Genomic DNA, 24,306 nt, shown 5'->3' on the forward strand with positions numbered 1-24,306 from the left:
GGTGTCAATCAACGTTTACAAGTGGAAGTAACGGAAATAAAAAGTACCCAAACCTTTTCCTGTTTCCAAGGGAAAAATCTGTAAAAGAATAGCTTTATAGATCTAGTTCCCTGAAGACTTATACAGATGGATCCATAGCCCCATAACTGCATTACCAGGCATTATTACTTATTGTAAGAATATAAAATCTGATTGGTAAATTACACCTGGACTACAAATTCTATGAAGGAATTATGTTTACCATGTGGTAATTGTGTCTTTTGGCCTCACTAGTTTGGTATCCACTAATTCACCTGTACCCTCCTTATGGGGCCCTAAGCCTATGCTCTTGAGATCTGCCAAGATACATTTTGGCTCTTGAGGGTTATAGAGCATGCAGAATCCACATGTACTATTTAATTCTCGCTCCTTTACATGTAAGATGTGACCAAGGAGGATTTAAAGCTCTCCTCAGCTTGACTAAACCTTACATAGGCTTTCCCTGATCTCCCTTTCCTTGGAGTATTACCTTAGAAAATGTATAATTGTATATGCTTTCTCAGCCACTTTAAGATGTAAACATTTTCTGGGCCCGGTGGCTCACGCCTATAATCCAAGCACTTCAGGAGGCCAAGGCAGGTGGATTGCCTGAGTTCAGGAGTTCACACCAGCCTGGGCAACATGGTGAAACCTTGTCTCTACTAAAAACAAAAAATTAGCTGGGCATGGTGGCACTTGCCTGTAGTCCCAGCTACTTGGGAGGCTGAGGCAGGAGAATTGCTTGAACCCAGGAGGCAGAGGTTGCAGTAAGCTGAGATCACGCCACTGTACTCCATCCTGGGCGACAGGGCGAGACTCCGTCTCAAAAATAAATAAGTGAATAAATAAATAAATAAATAAATATTTTGAAAACCTCTTAGATTTTATAATCCAGGACTGTCTTTCCCAAGGACCTGGAGGCCATCTCTTTGAAATCGAATCATCAAGGAAGATAATACCCCTATCTTTCAGGCTGTGTGCCAAGTAACGTAGGAGCCTGCATTTGGTGAGCACCTTGCTCTACGTTGTAAAACTACTAAAACTACTTCCTGGCTAGGCCTGGTTGTCTTACGCCTGTAATCCAGCACTTTGGGAGGCTGAGGCAGGTGGATTGCCTGAGCTCAGGAGTTTGAGACCACGCTGGGCAACATGGTGAAACCCTGTCTCTACTACAATACAAATAATTAGCTGGCTGTGGTGGCACACGCCTGTAGTCCCAGCTACTCAGGAGGCTGAGGCAGGAGAATTCCTTGAGTCCCAGAGGTGGAGGTTTCAGTGAGCAGTGATCATGCCACTGCACTCCAGCTTAGGGTACAGAATGAGACTCTGTCAAAAAAAAAAAATAAAAAATAAAAAAGAGAAAGAAAGAAAAGAAAAGAAAAGAAAACTACTTCTTGTAATGAAGATGGGAGAAAGCTTACTTTTTTGTGGGTTAAGGCAATTAGTAAACACAGATGGCCTAAAATTCTCCAATACCAGCTCTTAAGAACTCTTCCACCCTTTTTTAAGTGGAGCTGTGTATTCAGATTTGGTCTGTATTTTCTCTCCTATTGCTAGTAATAATATTGAAATAAAATATAAACTGTTTGCTCATCTTGCCCTGTGTCGTTTTTTTAAAATGACAGATGTCTCTTAAGGAAACAAAGAGAATAGTTTTCTTTGTGATCTGTGTAGGGTGCAGGCCGCTGCAAGTACTACCCTCACTGAAGATAAATGCCTGGCATGACCCTGTTGACATGTTATATTTCAGATGCGTGTACAAATAACTCTATTATTTGCCATACAGACTGCACTGGTTAATGATTGATTGTCTCCCAATTCTAAATTCACTCCTTTTGCCTTCTCTGCAAAAATGGACCTCAGCTCTTTAAGTTTTGTTGTTGTTTTTATAATCATGTGATACAATGCTAAATTTTCTCAATAGGTGGAAATGGTGAAACATTGCAGGAGGAGAAGGCCTTGCTTCCTGGATCTTACATGATCATTGCCCAGACTAGCAGTTTGGGTGCCTTCAGTTTCCAGCAGGTTCCTGCCGCTCTTGCAACTTCTTCAGTGTCCTACGTCTGCAGCTCACAAAGCACATAAGGCCCAGTGACCAGCAGCTTTCTTGGAAACCTACGTATGGCTTTTCCTGGTAGCCTAGAGGTCAGATTCCTGGAAAATTCCACTAGAAAAGCATCACAGCCATTTTTTCTGTTTCTCAATGACCATATCTATATTTTTTCTAATGAGGTGTGGATTTCAGACCAAGGAAGGAGAGTTTCATTCTTGGGTACTCTATTTCAACCCTATGGGTACTGACTACTTCTTATATCCAATATCCTATATCCTTTAGGGTTCTCTTCACTTCTTAGTGACCAGTCTTTCATTATTTCAATCCCCTGTTAAAGTTAATAATTGTTTAAATTAAAAGTTACTTGTCCAAAGTGTGGTTTCTCTTTTTTTTATTGGATTCAGGATACACAGATCAATTATATTGTGGGACAAGATGGTAGTCTTTATGTATGTGGATCTGTAATGGATGCTTTGAAATATTTACATAGTAATGCTAAAATGTATTAACAGATGAATTCAGTTTAGTTACTGCTACTTGGTTTTTGAAATGAATAAAACACTATGAACTTGCAAATTCCTAGTGTTTGAACTATCACTCCACTCTACATTTTATACAGTAATTATGACTGCCACTATATGATGTTACCTCTCTAAATTGACATTTGGGATATTTACGTTTTTTAGATGAAATGTTCAGTATACTTTGTGCATATTGTCTGTAGCTTTAGCCTATACTTCCCATGGTACTTGTGATGTCTAACTTTATGTGCCAGTTGACCATGCTAAGAAATGCTCAGTTAGCTGGTAAAACTTTATCTTAGTGTGTCTGTGAGTGTGTCTCTGGAAGAGATTAGCATTTGAATCAAGAACCTAAGTAAAGAAGATCACCTTCACCAATGTGAGTAGACATTATCTCATCTGTTGAGGACCTTAATGGAACAAAAAGTTGGAGAAATGCTAAATTCAGTCTTTGCTTGAGGTGAGAGATACATTTCTTCTTACCCTTAGACACTGACACTCCTGATTTTTGGGCTTTTGGACTCAGGCTTGGACTTATCATTGGCCCTCTGATTCTCAGGCTTTCAGACTCAGTCTGAATTATACATCACTAGCATTCCTGGTTTCCCACCTTGCAGACACCAGATCATGAGACCTCTCAGCCTCCATAATTGAGTGAACCAATTTCTATAAAAAAATCTCTCTATGTATATGTGTGTGTGTGTATTATACATAGTATATATACTCCCTATGTGTTTCTCTGTGTGTATATATATGTATAATAGATACTTTACATATATGTAAAATTGAAAGATATTATAAACAAATGGATCACTTTTCAGAATTAGGTCACTTTTCAGAATTTAAATGCATGTTGTGCTTAGAAACACACCAATAATTTTAATCATATAGCACAGAAAAATTCAGCATTAGATGATTTATGATGCCCAATAATAACTTTCTATAGCTGTTTTGGAATAGATGGTTCTACAGGAAATTTGAAAACCGTTAATATAGTTATAGGCATGTAGCTTTTGGTATTTATTCATCAAGTTTTTATTTGTTATGCCACTGGATAATCCTTGATAAGCAGCCATAAAGAGAAATTCATAATGGCATAAAGACTAGAACTATGAAATGAGGTGTGTAAAATGAGGTATGAAATGAGGCTTACTAGGAGTAAAGAAGTCTGGATTGATTGATCATGGGAAGACAAAGAATTATACTATAGTTCATGTGTACAGCTAAGCATTAATAAAAATATCATATTATGAATATACAGAGTGCCTTCTCAGTGAAATATGGTTAGAAAAAAATCATCACAACAACATTTCATAACATAATAGTTTGCATTCACTTCAGAGTTGATAAAATTAAGTTGGGAAATTTAGTGTGCTCCCTGCTGCCTAGCAACTTCTAGTTCAAATGCTCACAGAAAGTAGAACTTAAAATTGGAAAGGAAAGTAAAATGTCTGTTAAGGAGAAGCTCTTAGAATTCTGATCCACTTCAATCTTTTGCCTTCCTAACAAATGAAACACAAAAACATACAATTCAGAGAGGTCTTTGGAATCATAAGAAATATCCTGTGACACTATATGATAAGTCTTTATATCTAATGTCTACATCCCCCAATTTTGTTCTTCTTTACATTTGCCATGACTATAAAGGTGAGGCACTGAGATTCCAGACAAAATATGGAGTTGGTATGGTATTAAACATTTTATTTAAAATATGTGTAAAATTGTGACAATCTAGAGGAAAAGAACACAACTATCTGAACACATTGGAAATGAATCAGTGTAGGCAGTAATAAATGAGGGGCTCTGATTATTGAGAGAACGGAGGAAGAGAAGAGTAACTGCGTTTCTCCAGCTCCTCCCAAAGGGTGATTCTAATTATGAACATGGGGAAATAAAGTCACACAGGTAACAGTCTTCTGAATGGCAGTTCAACTAGATTATCCTGAGGTTCTACAACACATGTCAAGACAATACAAACAAGCAATCATGAAAAAGTAGTATTGCCACTATATAGTAGGTACAAACGGTGATGTTTCAAGATTTTTGACTTAGTTCTGGTGTAAATGGAAGCTATGACACACAGTGTTGATCTTTTGCATCTTCCATGACCTATTCACCAGTCTGCCTGCACACCATTAGATGTTCCTTATCTACTTCTAGAGGCCAGACAACCCCTAGAAATTCTTCTGAAAGAAGTCTTATTTCTGATGCCCTGTGTGCATCAGTAAATAATCTTATGAGAGTATTCAGTACTAGCCACACTTCTCCTGCTCCCAGAAAATGAGTTATTTATCCCTGGGTCATTTTCATTTGTTCTCAAATGGGGTTTGTTAGAGGAGAGCTTTAATTCAAATCATTCCTTCATCAAAATCTTGAATAATCCACCATTTTTCAGAGCACCAAGTGTGGCCTTTAGAGAAGAATTGAAAAGGACTGTTCATTTCCAGAGACAGTTAACGAAAGTTCTGTTCCTAAGTAAATTAAGGACCAGTTACATTTTCTGTTTTGGGTAGATTTGTAGAATCTAGATTTGATGTGGAAGAGGAAATGTAGAATATAGAGGCTGCAAATTCAATGCAAATAATATGAATGGAAAGACATGATAGATTAAATTAGAAGCCAAATACTAATTTGGTAGAGAGCTAATATCAGTCTTAAATTGAACACTTTTTATGTCGACCTAGATGTAGTTATAAAAATAAATTGATATCCAGCATGATAATGTGAACCTCCAGCCGTGAGCACACTCCAAACTCTCTCCATCTCTAGGAAAGTAAAGCATTCTCTACATGGTCATAAACATTTGATAGATCACTCTTGGGATCCACAATTCAGAAGAAAAATTTGTGCCACACGCTTTCAGATTATCTTGTTTTTTACACCATAGACAATAGGGTTGAGTGCAGGTGGCACAAGGAGGTAAATGGTAGACAACAGAAAGTGGGTAGAGGGGGCCACATGTCCAAAATGGTGGCTGAAGAAGGAGAAAAAGGCAAGAATATAAAATTCAAGGAAAACAAAAATATGAGCTGTGCATGTGTTAAATGCTTTGAACTGTGCCTCCTTTTGGTGTAGATGAAAAACAACTTGGAAAATCAGAACATAGGACACAAGGATAAAAATCATGTCAAATCCCAGAATGGTAAAGCCCACAAAAAGACCACATGCTTTATTGACTTGGATGTCTTCTGTAGCCAGCTTGACGACAGCCATGTGTTCACGGTAAGAGTGGGCAATAAGAATGGAATGGAAAATATGCAGTCTTTTGATAAGAATGGGTAACAGACCAACCAGCACTGTAGCTCGGATTGCCACTGCCACTATCATGTGAACCAAGATGGAAGGTGTGAGGATGGATGTGTGTCTCAAAGGATCACAGATGGCAAGATAGCGGTCAAAGGCCATGGCCAACAGAATACCAGACTCCATGCACTGCATGGCATAGATGAAAAACAGCTGAGCTAGGAGGCATCAAAGGCCATTGAGCAAGACTTGAACCAAAAGATGGCCAACATCTTGGGAGCAATGGCTGCACACAGTCTTATGTCAGTTACTGCCAGCACAGCCAGGAAGATGTACATGGGCTGATGCAAATTACATTCCGTAGGGACGATAATCAGTAAAATGATGTTTCCCAACACAGCCACTGGGTACACGGAAAAAAAGGAAAGCCAATCCAAAACTGCACATTCTCTAGTCCAGGAATGCCAGTCAAAGTTACAGTTCTGGGGTTCAAATATGACATGCTGATGGACGCCATTGAGGTTGGTATTCTGTCTTTTCACCACTGATTCTGATACCTGTAGAAGAGTATTTGAATGGAAAGTGAAAATTTCTCAGCCTCCCTCTCATGCAACCACAGTGTGCATTGAGCAAATAAGTCAGTGCTGTGAATGGCAGTTCAGTTAGATTATCCTGAGGTTCTACAACACATGACAAGATAGCACAAGCAAGCAATCACGAAAAAGTTGTACTACAACTATGTGGTAGGTTAAAATGGTGATGTTTCAGGATTTCGGACTTAGCTCTTGTGGAAATGGAAGCTATGACACAGAGCATTGATCTTTTGCATCTTCCACTACAATAGTCTGCCTGCACACCACTATTAGGTGTTCCTTCTTTATCTACTTCTAGAGGCCAGACAATTTCACCAGACTTAGAAATTCTCCTGAAAGAAATCTCATTTCTGATGTCCTGTGTACACTAGTACATAATCTTATGAGAGTGTTCAGTATTAGCCACACTTCTCCCGGTCTCGGAAAATGAGTTATTTATTTCTGTGTCATTTTCATCTGTTCTCAAATGGGGTTTGTTAAAGGAGAGCTTTAGTTTAAATCATTCCTTCATCAAAATCTTGAATAATCCACCATTTTTCAGAGCACCAAGTGTGGCCTTTAGAGAAGAATTGAAGGGGATTGTTCATTTCCAGAGACAGTTAAGGAAAGTTTATTTTTCCTAAGTAAATTAAGGATGAGTTACGTTTTATGCTTTGGGCAGATTTGTAGAGTGGAAGGAGAAATGTAGAATATAGAGGATTTTTTTTAATTAGTTTGTTTTTCACCAAGGCCAAGAATTTTTTTTAAAGAAGAATACAAAGATATCAAATTCAATGAAAAATGAACAAGTTGAAAAGGACAGTATGTATTCAAAAGCAGAACCTGGCTAGTTGGATTAACATGACTGAGAGTGTGTATGTGTGCCTCTGTGTGTGTGCGTGTGTGTGTGTGTTCATTTTCCCAGAGGTTAAAGATCCATGGATCACTAGACTCCTTGGGCTCTGGGTAAGACTTCATACCCTACTTTGTATAACTGGCTCCCTACTTTCTCTTTTAAATAACTTTATGTAATATTATGAGTAATGAGCTGTGGTTTGAATTCTGAAGATCTGTTGAATATAATGCCCGCGTCTTAATACCTCCCTAGTTCTACAGTCTTTCCAGATTTTGACTCATGATCCTTTTGGGGGGGATTCCATTAAATACAATCTTTTCCCCCTTTAGTCTTAGTTTTATTTATCACTCTCTAATTTTTGAACCATTTCTCAGTTTGCTTCAAACTGTCCATACCTAAACACAGAGCCCAGTTCCTCACATAAAGAGATTTTCTCCGTCTAGTAACATCCATACATCCTTAAAAAAGGAAGCCTTTTATGAATAATGGTAAAAATTTCTGTTTCTTTTTCTCTCTGGATAGCAATTTCTTTAAAAATGTCAGATGAGCAGCTACTTTATTTTCACAGAAAGTACATGTTTGGGAGTACAAAAATAATTTGTGGTGTATTAATTCTTATATAACAGAATGGAAAAAACACTAAAATATCTTTGCTTGAGATCCTGCAGAAATACTAATGAGTGGACTGTGGGTAGAACAGCTACAAATAAGGACTAAAGCAATAAACATTGTGGGCCAGGCGCGGTGTCTCACGCCTGTAATCCCAGCACTTTCGGAGGCCGAGGCGGGCAGACCATCCAAGGTCAGGAGTTCGAGAGCAGCCCGCCCAACATGGCGAAACCCCATCTCTACTAAAAGTACAAAATTTAGTAGGGCATGGTGGCAGGCACCTGTAATCCCTGCTACTCGGGAGTCTGAGGCAGGAGCATCACTTGAACCTGGCAGCTGGAGGTTGCAGTGAGCTGAGATCATGCCACTGCATTCCAGCCTGGATGACTACAGTAAAACTCTGTCAAAACAAATCACGTAAACATTGTGAAAAAAAAAAATCCCTTTGATGCTGACATGAGATATTTGGAAGTATGTGGTAGAAGGAATGGTGAAGTATGTGGATAATGTTTCTGTTACTTATGAATGAGTTGCCAGAAATGATAGATACTGAAAGAAAAAGATCTCATAAGCTAAAACTGTTAGAATTTCTTTAATCATTCCATAAGTTTCCATTAACCTAAAAGCAAAAATAAATATTATACTTATCCCCACCCACTTTATCATAATGTCTTTCTTTATCAGATTACCTCTTAGTATTCAACAAGTGATTAAAATCAAGGGCTTGAAAATCAGAAAGATGGCCTGGCTACCAATCCTGGATCCCTCATGTATCATGTGTAGCATCTTGCCTGAGTAGCTTACACACAATTTATTCATCTGTAAATTAAGAACACTAACCCTCACTTCGTTGTTAAATGAGATACTGTATAGAAGAGATTAGTGTCTGGAACAATTTAAATATTCAATATATGGTAGCTTATAATTGCTTAGCCTGCTCTCAAACTCCTGGGCTCAAGCAATCTGCCTGCCTTGGCCTTTTAAAGTGCTGGGATTACAGATGTGAGCCATTATGCCCAGTTTTATTTTATTTTATTTTTTTCTGTAGAGCCTGATATTTTGGCAAGGCAGAAACAGAAAGTAAAATATTCGGAAGAGATAAAAACAAAAAGAAGTAAAGTCTTCTTGATGATAGAAACAAAGAAAGCTAGAAGACAAGAAAAGATCTAGAGTCAAAGAGCTTTCCTCCATCACCTTGGGTATAATATTAGCCATTCTTCCAAACAGTCATCAAAACATCTGATTTGAAGTAAAAAGGTGACATTCTAAAAATGTTTGCAGATTTTTTTTTTGGTGCGGTTAAAAAAAAGGTAATATGATTAAGAAAAAAGTAAATATTTACAGCACTCCTCCTTTATAGGCTTCTGAGTATGTAGTAATTTAATGGGGGAAATATATACACATAAATTACCTCAAACCCACTTTCTATAAGAGACAACAGGGTATGAGCTTGATTAAGAGCTTGATGACTCTTAACTTTTTAAAATAATCTAAATGTTTTCATATAATGGGTGTCTTATTTTTACCCACTGAGTAGAAGCCAAAGAAAAGAGTAGACGATCTCTGACAGAGACAAGAAGGAAAAATGGAGGCTGGGAAGTCCTTTGCCCTGACAGAGAGAAGTTTGAGGTGCTGGGCAAATAAATAAGATATGAAATACTTAGAAACTATATGATTCTCTTCTCCATCCTCTACTTTCTACATTGCTCAAACGTCTGTCTCACTTCCACTCAATGGTAGATTGCTATTAATTATTCTTTTTAATTTTCCTAAATTAGGAAATATTAGAATTAATTGGTATTCAATTGACTAGACTCTAAAACACTTGGTTACAAACTTGCTTATGTAATTAATTATTTGGAGAACAGAAACACATGAAGATATTACCTAATTACTTATGAATATATTTTAAGTCTAAATTATATTAATCTATCCCTTCATTTTTTATGAAAAATTATAAATACAGAAGAAACATGGACAAAAGACTCATTGAGTTAAGTAAGATTTAAAGCCACTATTCTATCAATTTGTCCTAGATGAACTGCCATCACAGCCATATCCGCTCTCAGGGGATCCCACTTTGCACAGGGAGAAACTTACCTGCGTAGAGTTGAAGACTGGTCTATTATGTGATTAAGTTGGTTTTATCACTTGTTTCTACCAAAATTTTCAGCACATATAGATATTAATGGAAGAGTCACTGGGTTTTCCTGAAGGTCTGGACTTACCATAGAGCATCATTATCCTTCTGGTGTCCCTAGAGTATCATTATCCTTCTGAGTCCCAGGCTTCCTTACCAGGAGCAAGTTGGTCTCAGACCTGGAAGGCAAGGTCATAAAGTTTTCTGATTTTTAGAAGAAAAGAGTCTCTCAGGAAACAGAACCAGGAAATATCTGGTTTTGCTCACATTCAGAGTAAGTTGATTATGGGCTCATTAGGAATGCAATCAAGTGAATATAAGAGATGGAGATTTCCTAAGAAGTAGAAATGAAGATTAATTATCTTTTCTGTTCTATCATCTGGCAAGTCCTTTAACTGCAGTGGAAGAGTAGGAGCTATTCTGCTTATAAATAGAATAGTAATACTATTACTACTACAATTACGTGATACACTTTACTCCATTGCCTTGCCCAATATTTAATAGTAAATTTAAATACCCCCTTTTCAGGGACAAGATTTCCAAGTTTTCTCTGTTGATTGAGACATCAGATATTTCATTTTTTTCTCCTTTCTTGATAGAAATTGAGACTAACTTCAGTAACAATGTGTATCCAGTTTCATTGATCTACTCAAAGTCTTCAGATAACAAGTTTTATAGAATATATCCATAATGTGTTTTCCCTCCAAAATATCTGGGGATATTGTAGGGAAAAACAACTGTAGGTTGTTTTTCTAACTTCAGAGTTTTTAGCCTTTCACCTATTTGGCATGTAAGGTCAATAATCCACTGATTGTAATTATGAAGCTGACAAACTGCCTTCCTCTAGAAGACTCCTAGGTAACAGTATTTTAGATTATAACGAACAAAGTATAGATTTTTTTTTGTCTGTTAGAATGTGGTTTAACTGCCTGGCACTCACTTTCCAGTCTCATGTGAGAACATTGCTGATTCAGTGTTCCAGCATTCTTACATGGTCAGTAGCTATCCAGCTTCAAAATCACTTGTCCAACCTCATTATGCATACAAAATTCATTGAGTTGTAGAGGAAAGAATAAAATATTTTTTAGACTATCAGTTGTCATTTTTTTCTTACTCTCAGTTTCCTTAGAAGTTTTTTTCCTTCCTCTTCTACCTCTTTTTAAATTTTCCTGTTGACTTGCTTGTCTGCTTGTTTATAATTCCAATTTTTATCTTAGATTCAGGGGTTACATTTGCAGTTTTGCATAATACATGATGCTGAGGTTTGGAAAACAAATGCTTTCACCTCACATATAGTGAACATAGTACCCCAAACTTAGTTTTTCATCCCTTGCCTCCCTCTCTCCCTCCCTTTCTATTTATCCCCGGTATCTATTGTTCCCACCTTTACGTCCATGAGTATTCAATTTTTAGCTCCCACTGGGGATGACCTCCAGCATTTCTTCTTCTTTTTTTTTTCCTTTCCTTTTCTACCACTTCTTTTTCTCTTTCTCCTCTCTCTTATCCTTTTACTTTTTGTCGATTTCACTGAGTCCCAAAGGGTCAAGTCTCATTAATCTTCTACACTTAAATGGACACTGGTACATTTCACTAACTCCCCCACATTTTTCCTATAGGCATATATAAATGTTAAATTATCATTAAAATAACATAATCTCTCTTTTGCATAAAAATATTCCTGAGACTTTCCCATTCGATAACAGGTTATATTTATGTTTTTGCTCACATACCGTATTAATGTGGTTTTATGGTTTTTGCTCTCTACTGCAAGTTTCCATACAAGGAAACACATATCCACTTTATGGCCCAGCAATTGTACTATTTGGTGTTTACTCAAGAGAAACAAACATGCAAGTTCACAATAAGATTTGTATACTATTTTTATACCAGTTTCTGCACAATAGCACTACAATGAAAACAATCCAAATGTCCATCAAAAGAATAATGGGTCATAAGCATTCAGTTTCATGAAATTTGACATGTGTATACTATTGCATAACCATCATACAAATTAAGTTATTAAAAACTTCCAGTACCCAGAAAGATCCCTCATGCCCCATTCTAGCCATTCTGCTACTAACTTCCTCACTCTAGGTATCTTGATACTTTACTGATTTTTATCAAAGATTAATTTGTCTTTTCTTAATTTTATTTAATTTTCATTTTAAAACAGAAGTTGGAGTGGATTACACAAAAACTGTAATAATGTATTTCAAACAGAGGGATTGCATTAAGAAAGGAAGGAGTCCTGACCTGTAGCGTACAGATCTATGTATACCCACTTAAGTAAAATTATGTATAGGAATCTGTGTGTGTTTGTGTGTGTGTGTTAAACATTATTTATTATACAAGAGACACCTTTGACAGATTGTTGACCATTAACAGAGGGTCAATGAAGTCATATTTGCAATTGTACAATAGAAAAGTCAGTCTGAAAACTGATGTAAGAATTTGAAGATGAAACCGTAGTGAGAAAATACATTTAAAAGTGGTTGAAATCATTTAAGCAAGAGATGAGACACATATTTACTTCGATCGAAGGCTGCATTTTGTCTTCTATTTATATGCTTCACATATAGTTCACTTAAAGATCTTAAAAATTATGTCTACAAGTGAAGGTATGCATTGCTTTGACCATAGCCATTATCTGCATCTGAGGTGATGTTATTTTAAACAGAAAATTCCTCTACATGGTTCTGGGAGCTATAAGCCAGGATGAAGTCATGATACACAACAGTGCATTTCAGGTGCAAACAGAAGCTTTATAATGTCACATTTATTCTCTGTTGTCAGACCTGCACTCAGAAAATATCTTTCATTGAAGAGTCCTTTCTAACATCCTCTCTAACATAGGGGTCATCTGAAATGGGTCAGGCATGTAAGTAGAATCACACGATATTTGTACATTTTATGACTGGCTTATTTCACTAAGCATAATGTTCAAGTTTCATCCAGGTTGTAGCATGTGTAAGAATGTCATCATTTTTAAGGTTGAATAAGTATTCCATTGTATGTATATACCACATTTTATTTATCCATGCATTTGTTTATGGGTATTGTGTTGTTTCCACCTTTTGGAGATTATGACTTGTAGGGTCCAGCTCCACGGGGTTGATGGGTTTTTCTCCCCATGTGTGGAGACAAGAGATTGTAGAAATAAAGACACAAGACAAAGAGATAAGAGAAAGGACAGTTGGACCCAGGGGACCACTACCACCAAGACGTGGAGACTGGTAGTGGCCCCGAATGCCAGGCTGCGCTGATATTTATTGGATACAAGACAAAGGGGCAGAGTAAGGAGTGTGAGCCACCTCCAGTGATAGATAAGGCCATGTGGGTCACATATCCACTGGACAAGGGGCCCTTCCCTGTCTGGCAGCCGAGGCAGAAGGAGAGAGAGAGAGAGAGAGAGGGAGAGACAGAGACAGCTTATGCCATTATTTCTGCATATCAGAGACTTTTAGTACTTTCACTAATTTTGCTACTGTTATCTAAAAGGAAGAGCCAGGTGTACAGGGTGGAACATGAAGGCGGACTAGGAGCGTGACCACTGAAGCACAGCATCACAGGGGGCCTGACTGATGTCAGGCCCTCCACAAGAGGTGGAGGAGTAGAGCCTTCTCTAAACTCCCCTGGGGAAAAGGAGACTCCATTTCCAGGTCTGCTAAGTAGTGGGTGTTTTTCCTTGACACTGACGCTACTGCAAGACCACGGTAGGCCTGGCAACGGGCGTCTTCCCAGACTCTGGTATTACCTCTAGACCAAGGAGCCCTCTGGTGGCCCTGCCTGGGCATAACAGAAGGCTCGCAATCTCACTACGTCCCCTCAGCTCCTATCTCCATATGGACTGGTTTTCCCTAGGTTATGATTATAGAGCAAGGATTATTATAATATTGGAATAAAGAGTAATTGTTACAAACTAATGATTAATGATATTCATATATAATCATGTCTATGATCTAGATCTAGTATAACTCTTGTTGTTTTATATATTTTATTATACTGGAACAGTTTGTGCCCTCTGTCTCTTGCCTCAGCACCTAGGTGGCTTGCCGCCTACAATGAATGATGCTGCTATGAACATGGCTGAACAAAACAACATTTTGGCTATTGGGAGTCCCTTTAGTATCCGTGTGAATTTTAGAGTAGTTTTTTCTGTTTCTGAAAAAATTATCATTGAAAACTTAACAAAGATTGAATTGGGTCTGTAGATTGCTTTGGATAGTATCAACATCTTAACAATATTAAGTTTTTCAATCCTTCAACATGGGACGTCTTTCTATTTATGGTGTTTAATTTCTGGTTAATGTTTGCTTCGTGTATTTAGGAGCTCACAGCTCTGGTACATATATTTCTAAATCTTTATCTTCTTGATTAATTGGACTTTTAGTATTACAATGTTTTTGTCTCTTGTAACAGTTTTTGCCTGTAATTCTATTTTGTCTAATATTGGTATAACAGCACTACTCTCTTTTGGTGATTCACCTGTCTTAGCCTCCTGAGTAGCTGGGACTGCAGGTGCATGCCACCATGCTCATCTAATTTTTGTATTTTTAGTAGAGATGGGGTTTCACCATGCTGGCCAGGTTGGTCACGAACTTCTGCCCTAAGGTGATCTGCCCCTCTCAGCCTCCCAAAGTGCTGGGATTACAGGAGTGAGCCACCACGCCCAGTTGTTTCTTGACTTTTTAATAATTGCCGTCTGACTGGCATGAGATGGTATCTCACTGTGGTTTTGATTTGCATTTCTCTAATAATCAGTGGTGTTGAGCTTTTTTTTCATATGTTTCTTGGCCACTTGAATGTCTTCTTTTGAGAAGCGTCTGTTCATCTCTTTTGCCTACTTCATAATTTTGTTATTGTAAATTTGTTTAATTTCCTTGTAGACTATGGATATTAGACCTTTGTCAGATGGATAGATCGCAAAACCTTTCTCCCATTCTGTAGGTTGTCTGTTCACTCTGCTGATAGCTTTTTTTGCTGTGCAGAAGCTCTTTAGTATAATTAGAACTAATTAAATTTAATTTAACTAAACTAATTTAACTAAACTAATTTAATTTTTGCTTTTGCTGCAATTGCTTTTGATGTTTTCATCACGAAATCTTTGCCTATGCCTATGTCCTGAATGGATAGCCTAGATTTTCTTTTAGGGTTTTTATAGTTTGGGGTTTTACATTTAAGTCTTTAATTCATCTTGACTTAATTTTTGTATAAGGTGTAAGGAAAGGGTCCAGTTCCAATTTTCTGCATATGGCTAGCCAGTTTCCCCAGCAACATTTATTAAATAGGCAACCCTTTCCCCATTGCTTGTTTTTGTCAGATTTGTTGAAAATCAGATGGTTTAAGATGTGAGGTCTTATTTCTGTGTTGTCTATTCTGTTCCATTGGTCTATGTGTCTTTTTTTTTTTTTTTTTTTTTTTTTTTGTACCAGTACCATGCTGTTTTGATTACTGTAGCCTTGCAGTTTAGTTTGAAGTTGGTGAGTGTGATACCTTCATCTTTGTCCTTTTTTATTAGGATTGTCTTGCTATATGGGCTCTTTTTTTGTTTCATATGAATTTTAAAATAGTTTTTGTTCTAATTATGTGAAGAATGTCAATGGTAGTTTAATGGAAATAGCATTGAATGTATAAATTACTTTGGGCAATTATGGCCATTTTCACAACATTGATTCTCCCTATCGATGAACTTGGAATGTTTTTGCATTCGTTTGTGTCCTCTCTGATTTCCTTGAGCAGTTGTTTGTAGTTCTCCTCGAAGAGGTACTTCTCTTCCCTTGTTAGTGGTATTCATAGGTATTTTATTCTCTTTGTATCAGTTGTAAGTGGGAGTTCATTCATGATTTGGTATTTGGTATTAGCTTGTTGTTAGTATATAGTAATGCTAGTGAGTTTTGCACATTGATTTTGTATCCTGAAAATTTACTGGAGTGGAATATCAGCTTAAGAAGCTTTTGGGCTGAGATAATGGGGTTGTCTAGAAATAGGATCATGTCATCTGCAAAGAAAGATAATTTGACGTCTCATCTTCCTATATGAATACAATTTATTTCTTTATCTTACCTGATTGCCCTGGCCAGAACTTCCAATACCATGTTGAATAGGAGTGGTAAGTAAGAGCATCCTTGTCTTGTGGTGGTTTTCAAGGGGAATGCTTCCAGCTTTTGCCCATTCAATAGGATATTGGCTGTGGGTTTGCCAACATATAACATCTTAACCAATTTCCCATTTTTCCTGAGAATACTGTGCTGGCAGCAAGCTGCATATTTTTTTCCTAAACGGGAAATGCAATTGTAACAATATGTTTTAAACTGATACCAATCTAACTTCAACTCACTTACTAAAGCTCTACTCCTTTAGTGCTTCACCTCCTATACAAACATACCATTTTTTTTTCTGCTATGTTTTTGTTATCACATTTTATATATTGTGTATCCATTAATATGGATTCATAATTATTTGTATGCTTTTTTTATTTCTGTAAAAGAATACAAAGTAATGGACAAAAATAATGATGATACTAATTTTTTATTTGTCCATGTGTTTTATCCTTACTGAAAAACTTTATATTTTTATATGGGTTTCTATCAGTCTCTAGCCTCTTTCATTTCTATATAAAATACTCACTTTTATATTTCCCATACTCCAGGTATAGTGATAATAAATTACCTCAGATTTGTTTATCTGGGGATATCTTAACTTCTCTTTTATTTTTAAGGGAGAGTTTCTCACGTGTATGGTTTCTGGCTTAAATTGGTATTGAAGTTAGATTAGTGAATTAAAGGGAAAAAATGTGTTCTGGGTCATTTTACTTTCATTCAGGACTGGTCCTGGTAGGTGGTTGACATAATATTTCAAACTACTGAGCTATGGCTACATCTGCAGGCATAAACCTGCGAGACTGCAAAGATAATTTATTCCTGAAATTATGTCTATTTTCAATCATTATCACCACAAAAAAAAAAAAAAAAAAAAATTCCCTCTTCTGCCAATGATTCCATAGGGACCTGTTGTATCAAATGTTATTCTCACTTATCCCTTGAGATGACCATGCTGAAGCTGCTACATATGGAGACTATGTGTTTAGGTTGCTTCTTGACTCTGAATAAGTTTATATATGAACTAGTTAAGGTTTTTTTGAAATGAGAGAGGAATGGAAAGAAAGAGAATAGCTTGAATATCTATAGAAAAATTTAAAAGACATGATACTCCCTCAAAAAATAACTTCTATATTAATTTTTGGACTGAGGGAATACATATTTCTTTATTCTCCATGGATAAAATGAAGAAACTGCTAGATTCTAGGAAATATACATCTTTTTTAAAGGATTTAATAGAAATGAGGGTTCTTTCTCAAATTGAGCATATTTCTTATTTTGCGGATCTATTGAAATAACAAAAACATGGCTGTCTGTGACTACTGGACTCAAATACAGGTTGGCATTTTTAGGGAGACAATATCAGAGGGATTATGTCATGAGTACTTGGGCTAAAAATTGTTTTGTAAACCAGTGTGTATATCTGTGAGTGTGTGTGCTTTCCAACTCTACTCTTGCAATGTCTGTATTGCATTTATATATCCAGTGTATACTTACTGAGCACTTAGTAAGTGACAGTCACTGCTCTAGAGACTACATTATAAAATTTATCATCAGTTAAGTGTTTACTCATTGATGTGTGAGGACTCTTGTTTGCCCATATAATCTTACCCACGTAAATATCTTTGTATGCTTTGAATCTCAACTATATTAGATTTTAATTTGTTATTTCATAATTGCTTTTTCATGAAACTTTATGCTTTTGTTCTTATTAATTATGTGTGTTTGTATAGATACATAGATAGATCTCTAGTATATCTATATAATTGCATGTAATTATACATCTATCCTTATTTTTACTTTTGTTTAAATCCAATATGCCATTGTTTTATATTCTCCACATCCCAGTCTGAGTACCATTTATTCAAGAAGGCTTTATGTGACTCACTAAACTTGATTTGGTCTCTTGCAAGTATTTCCACATAACTCATTTTTTCTCCTATTTGGGATCATTTATTGATTCTGGAAAGTATATTTTGAGGTAATGGTGTTGAAATTCGTATGAGTGCATATTATACTTACAAGAATTTGTTTGCTACATAGTGAAAGCAGGTTCTTCTTGAGGCTAATGGCAATACTACCCAAGGTCGCTGCCTTGACAGGTGATGGGAAAGACCAAAAATAATAGAGTTTGTCTAAAACTGAAATATTTGTGGTGACTTACAGTCTGTCTCTACTGTAACCCTCATACTCCCTGACTTGTGCTTAACCATTTTATCCCAGGGTTTCTCTGCAACGGAGACTGGACTATCTACTGGAACTATGAGAAGATATATAAGAAAGCCTCTTTAGTAAGTAACTGATAACTCTGATATCATTAGGTCAATTTACCAATCCAGTAAACAAATTACTTTGCATGTGTTATAATCTGAGCTTCTAAATCAACACATTAAAGTACACAAGAAGGATCCACCTCCATAGTGAAATGTTCTAAGTCAGAATAAAGGAGGATGGGAAGTTGGGAAGGTAGTGAGTGTGGTTAATGTTAAGAAATACCTTTTCTTGAAATCTATCTATCTATCTATCTATCTATCTATCTATCATCTATCTATCTAGTTCAAAATGATATATTCTATGCCCTACTTAAAGGTTGCATGAGAGAAATGATTAAGTGATCAGAAATTTAAAAAAAAAACCATGATATTTTATTTGTCAAATTAACTACTAACTCAGGGTGGCAAATTAAAGAGCAAATATGTAGATTATATTAATCCTATTTTAGAACGCACACTAAGAACTGCAATATCATATTCATGTGGGGAAGGCAGAGACTATTTATCTCAATTCTCTAAGTCAATTAAATTATGGATTACGAAATCTTCTACCTAAAGCAAAGGTACTTTATAACTCACTAAAATCTTACAAGGCTTCTGCTTGATCTCTTGTGTTTATGGAAAATTCACTTACATGAGAGAAATACTGAAGGAGAGCTCAAAGAAGCAGCATTTCAAAAACCCGATTTCATTCAAAATAATCTCTGGTTATAACTGATATGAAAGCATCCCATAGAGATTGACTTATAAATTCAAACCCACGTACCATTGAAGGGCACCTCTTATGCCTTAGGAGTAACAGTTTGCATCTTTCACATTTGGATATCTGAAGTACACTCTATGAGCTCCAATTTATGGGTGGTACTAAATACAGGTCTTCAATATTTACTAAGCATGTATCATATTTGACACCGGATTCAACGTTTTTGGTAAAACAGTAAATATGTTAGATTTAGAGCTTTCTGGTAACTAAGATTAGGGGAACATAGAGGAAAATCTAAGAAAATGCTATGAAATAAATGATATGGAGAGCTTACAATAAAATATAGATGGAAAACATGACAAGCTATGGGATTGTTACCTATAACATCTGTAATTTGGCAACCAGTTAATTGATACAAAAATAGGTATTTTTCAGAAAGTCCTGGTAAAAGGAAATAAAGCAGAGAATTTTTTATATTTTCATATAACTGTTAATGCAACTGACATTTTTCTACAATAGGCAGAGGAAACCGTGAAGATATGAAGATGCTGATAAAAGGGATAAATAATCCTTTTCTCCCATGATTTTCTTTCTTGCTTCCTAAGTTTTAGAAGCCTTGGCCTCCTTGTCCTTCCTGTTTGTTCCTTCTTCATAACACTTTTTCTTAATATTTTTGTTACCAGAATACATAATATCCCAGACTCTGAATAGTTAAAGCTCCATCATAAAGTTCCAACTTAAGTGTGACAACTGTCACTACCCAATCTAATAACCATACACACTAGTCACTATGTATCATCTTATGGTATCTTCCTTCTCCTTGTAGAGTGTTACCTCCTTGATATATCCATGTATTTATCCCCAGTTTCTAGAACATTGTTTCTTATGGAAAAACTGCTCAGGAAATATTCGTGGGATGAAGTACAAGTATGACTCTATAGATGGAATCTTTTAGTGGAAATGAATAGACAACGTGACTTATAGGTCCCTATGATAATATGACATTTTATAAGAGTTATCTTTCAGTATTACAACAATTTGTACAGCAATAAAATGTACAACAATTTGGTACATTGTAAGTAATCATTTTATTATTCTGGTCCTAGTGAATTTAAACACTTCAGATTATGAATTTGGATAGCTTACAACAACAGATAATTAAAGATTCTTCTGAACAAAATCACCCCATTTATCAGCATATGATTGTGATCATATTATCATAGCAACCTTATTTTCAGAAGAACACATAAAGAAAGCAAAGGAAAATAAAAATATGCCTCCTCTCAACACTTCTCGTCCATCTCCTGTCACCTTCTTGCTGACGGGCATCCCAGGACTAGAGCATCTTCATGCCTGGATTGGGATTCCCTTCTGCTCCATGTACATGGTGGCCTTGGTGGGGAATGTGACCATCCTGGCTGTGGTGAAGGCAGAGAGAAGCCTCCATCAGCCTATGTTCCTGTTTCTTTGCATGCTCTCAGTTACTGACCTTGTCCTCTCCACATCCACACTGCCCCGCATGCTCTGTCTGTTCTGGCTCAGAGTTCATGACATTGCCTTTGATGCTTGCCTGGCCCAAATGTTCTTCATCCACAGCTTTACTGCCATGGAATCTGGCTTCTTCCTCGCCATGGCCATTGACCGCTATGTGGCCATCTGTGACCCACTGCGCCACGCCACCATTCTCACACACAGTCGCATAACTATAATGGGTATCATTGTCGTGTGTCGGGGAGTAGCTTTCTTTTCTCCACATCCCATCCTGCTGAAACAGCTGCCCTACTGCAGAACTCGAATCATTGCCCACACCTACTGTGAGTTTATGGCTGTGGTGAAGCTGGCGTGTATGGACATAAGTGCTACCAAAAGCTATAGCCTCAGTATGGCTTCTATCATTGGTTCATGTGATGTCATTCTCATTGCTGTATCCTATGTCTTCATCCTGCGCTCTGTATTCCGCCTGCCATCTCGAGAAGCTAGCTTGAAGGCTTTGGGCACGTGTGGCTCCCATGTCTGTGTCATCCTTGTTTTCTATTCCACAGCTGGGTTTTCAATTTTCACTCATCGTTTTGGGAAAAACGTGCCAGCACATGTTCATATTTTCATTGCAAATATGTACCTTTTGATTCCCCCTTTTCTCAATCCCATTGTGTACGGAGTAAGGACCAAGAAAATACGGGAGCATGTTCTTAAGGTGCTAAGGGTCAAAGCTGCTTGATTTTATTTGGATCACCAAGAGAGATGGTTGAAGAATAAATCTAAATGCAAGAGATGATGTAGGGAAAATAACTAACAGTTGTTACTCTCATAAAAGGAATAGTATTCATTATCTGAAAGTTCTGTTATTCACCAGATTACTGTAAGTTCCAAAAATTGTAATTAAACAAGTTGTTTCAGATTTTTTATTTAGTAAATACTGAAGAGATTAACCTTCCCCTATGTATCTGTTGGATCCTTCTTTGTATTTTTTTAATATTCTCCTTCCCACCTCACCTCCCCAGTCTTCAGTCTCATAGTTTCACTGATGAACAACATTCCTTGATTAGAAGGCTTAGGTTTTGTTTCCTTTAATTAAACATATATCTTCCTGATAAATGTCTAAACTGAACACATATTATATTTTGTAGAATTTAGATTCCATACTTTTTCTGAGTAGTTTAATAGTTTATTGGTTAATGGTCCAGGCTTTGGAGTTAGACTGCCTGGGTCTTAGTCCAGTATTCTTCCCTGGTTAGCTTTATTTCCATTTATTTCATTTTTGCCGCAGTTTCCTAATATATCAAAATAAGTGATCATAGAACCTGCTTTATATGGTTGTGTGAGAATTACATGAGATGTGTAACTTGAAATGGCACAGAGAAAACACTCAATTTTAAAAAAAAAGGTTATTTTATTCTTCCTTCAATGATTATGATTTCCGAAGTTCACCACTCTTGACTTGCTTCAAGAACTTTAGGAAATACCCATTATATCTTATGTAATATATTTGCAACTGTGTAAAATGTGTATCTTTTGATGTTTATATAATGAATATGTTTGATTCCATTTTGTTTTAGCAAATATGGCAATACTTCAATATTATTTTTCCTTTTTCTGTGGAATATTTTGCTTAATTTCATGCCATAAATTGTTTACATTATTAAAGCTTTGTAGAAAATTAGATAATACTATGGAAATGCAATAGAAGAGTGATAAGAATGCAGTGACCACTTTCATCTCTTTCGTTGACACAATTATTCATTCATTTATAATGTGTGTTCAATAAATTTAAATTGGATTAGATGGATTTAGACTAATTTTCATAACACTCTCATTTATTCTTTCATCATTATTTAGTATTTTTTTCTTAACTTTTCCTTAGAAAACATTTGCATAAAGATGTCATAATTAAGTTATTTAGAATCCTTTGATACCTGTGAAACACTGAAACAAAATCACTCATCTTGTTTGAGTGCACAGCCATTTCAGATTTCTCTGATCATTTAGGGCTTCCAGCTTTCTTGTTTCATCATGTGAACTAAACAGATGGGGTCAAATTAGAATTCTACAGACTAAATTGTAAATAAAACAGACTATATTATGTTTGGTATATACTTATGTACTGTTGCATATACTTTCCTTTCTTCCTCAAATACTTTTTACTGCCCATATATCATTGTCATACACTTCCCACCATTAGTTATATTTTATAATGCAGCACAGTGTCAACTGAAGAAAGCCTTCCCTGATATTTCTTTTTTAAATATATATTTATATGCTAATAATAAAGAAAAAAATATCTACATAATCACCACTCATGTTTCTAGCATTAAGACTAAAGGTACCTAAAGGACATTTCACTGTTAAGTGTGTAAAATTGTAGTAAAATACATATAATAGTTATCATTATAACCATTTGAAGTATACAGTTCAGTGACATTAAGTACTTTCACATTGTTGTGCAACCATCACCACCATAACCACCATGCATCTCCTGAACATTTTTGGATCTTTCCCAACTGAAACTCTATATTCATTAAACATTAAGTCCTCATTCTTCCCTCCTATCATCCCCTGGCATCTACCATTTCACATACTGTCTTTAAATGTGACCATTCTAGGTACCTCATATAAGTGGAACCATACAACATGTATCCTTTTATGACTGGCTTATTTCACTTAGAAAGTCTTTAAGGTTCATCTACATTGTAGCGTGTGTTAGAATTTCCTTCTTTTTAAGTTTCAATCATATTAAAATGCATGCATATATATATTTATATATAGTCTCACACACATATATACGTGTGTGTATATATATAGACTATGTCTATGTCTATATATAGACACACACAGCCAAAAGGTAGAAACAACCCAAATGTCCATCAAATGAATGGATAAACAAAATGTGTGTGTGTGTGTGTGTGTGTGTGTGTGTGTGTGGATAAATACTATTTTTAGTAGAGATAGGGTTTGGTCATGTTGGCCAGGCTGGTCTCAAAGTCCTGACATCAGGTGATCCACCCGCCTTGGCCTCCCAAAATGCTAGGATTACAGACATGAGCCACCACACCCAGCCTTAGCAATATTTTATAGTCAGTTTACAAGTATTTCACTACTTTGCTTCAATTTATTCTTTTATTTTTTTGGATATGTTTGTAAATGACATTATTCTCTGTCTTTACTTTTTCAGATTGTTCATGATAAGCACACAGAAATGCAACTGACTTTTGCTTGTTGATTTTGTTTTTCTTCTATGTGTACATAGAATCTTTGTGAATTTCTACTACTAAGGTAATGTCATTTGTGAACAGATATAATTTTAGTTCTTCTTTTCCAACTTGGATGCCTTTTGTTTCTTTTTCTTGTGTAATTGCTTTGGCTAGGACTTCTAGTACTATGCTTAATATGAGTGGTGAAAGCAGGTGTTTTTGCCTTGTTCTTGATCTTAAAGAATACGCTTTTTAATATTTTGTGATTGACTATGGTGTTTGCCATGAGTATTTCATATATGGCCTTTATTATCTTGAGGTTATTGGTGGTTTTTAATTGTTTCTTTCATAATCATTAAAATCAGATAACTATGAGGGCAATGCTATGCCAATGTTCAATGTTTTAAATAAACCGATTACTGAAACCTCAACCAATTACTGAAACCTCTAACTCTATAGTATATTAGTCAGAGTCTAATGAGATAACCAAAAGCACTTGAATATTTAGTATTTGGCATCCTTATTGCAAATA

At 36.1% G+C, this 24,306-nt stretch overlaps 1 protein-coding gene and 1 pseudogene across 1 annotated transcript; one reads left to right on the plus strand and one right to left on the minus strand.

Annotated features, from left to right (window-relative positions):
* Positions 1-5,377: 5,377 nt before the first annotated feature.
* Positions 5,378-6,282, minus strand: LOC126935199 (olfactory receptor 52A5-like; annotated as a pseudogene).
* Positions 6,283-20,359: 14,077 nt separating this feature from the next.
* On the plus strand, positions 20,360-21,304 carry LOC126935157 (olfactory receptor 52D1-like). The gene has a single exon (XM_050756356.1). The coding sequence runs from the start codon at positions 20,360-20,362 to the stop codon at positions 21,302-21,304; it is 945 nt and encodes a 314-aa protein (XP_050612313.1).
* Positions 21,305-24,306: the final 3,002 nt, after the last annotated feature.

Source organism: Macaca thibetana, chromosome 14 (assembly GCF_024542745.1).
Source record: "Macaca thibetana thibetana isolate TM-01 chromosome 14, ASM2454274v1, whole genome shotgun sequence".
Taxonomy (NCBI): domain Eukaryota; kingdom Metazoa; phylum Chordata; class Mammalia; order Primates; family Cercopithecidae; genus Macaca; species Macaca thibetana.

Excerpts from the sequence above, each read along its gene's own strand:
- LOC126935157 (XM_050756356.1), top strand. The coding sequence starts at position 20,360 with ATGCCTCCTCTCAACACTTCTCGTCCATCTCCTGTCACCTTCTTGCTG.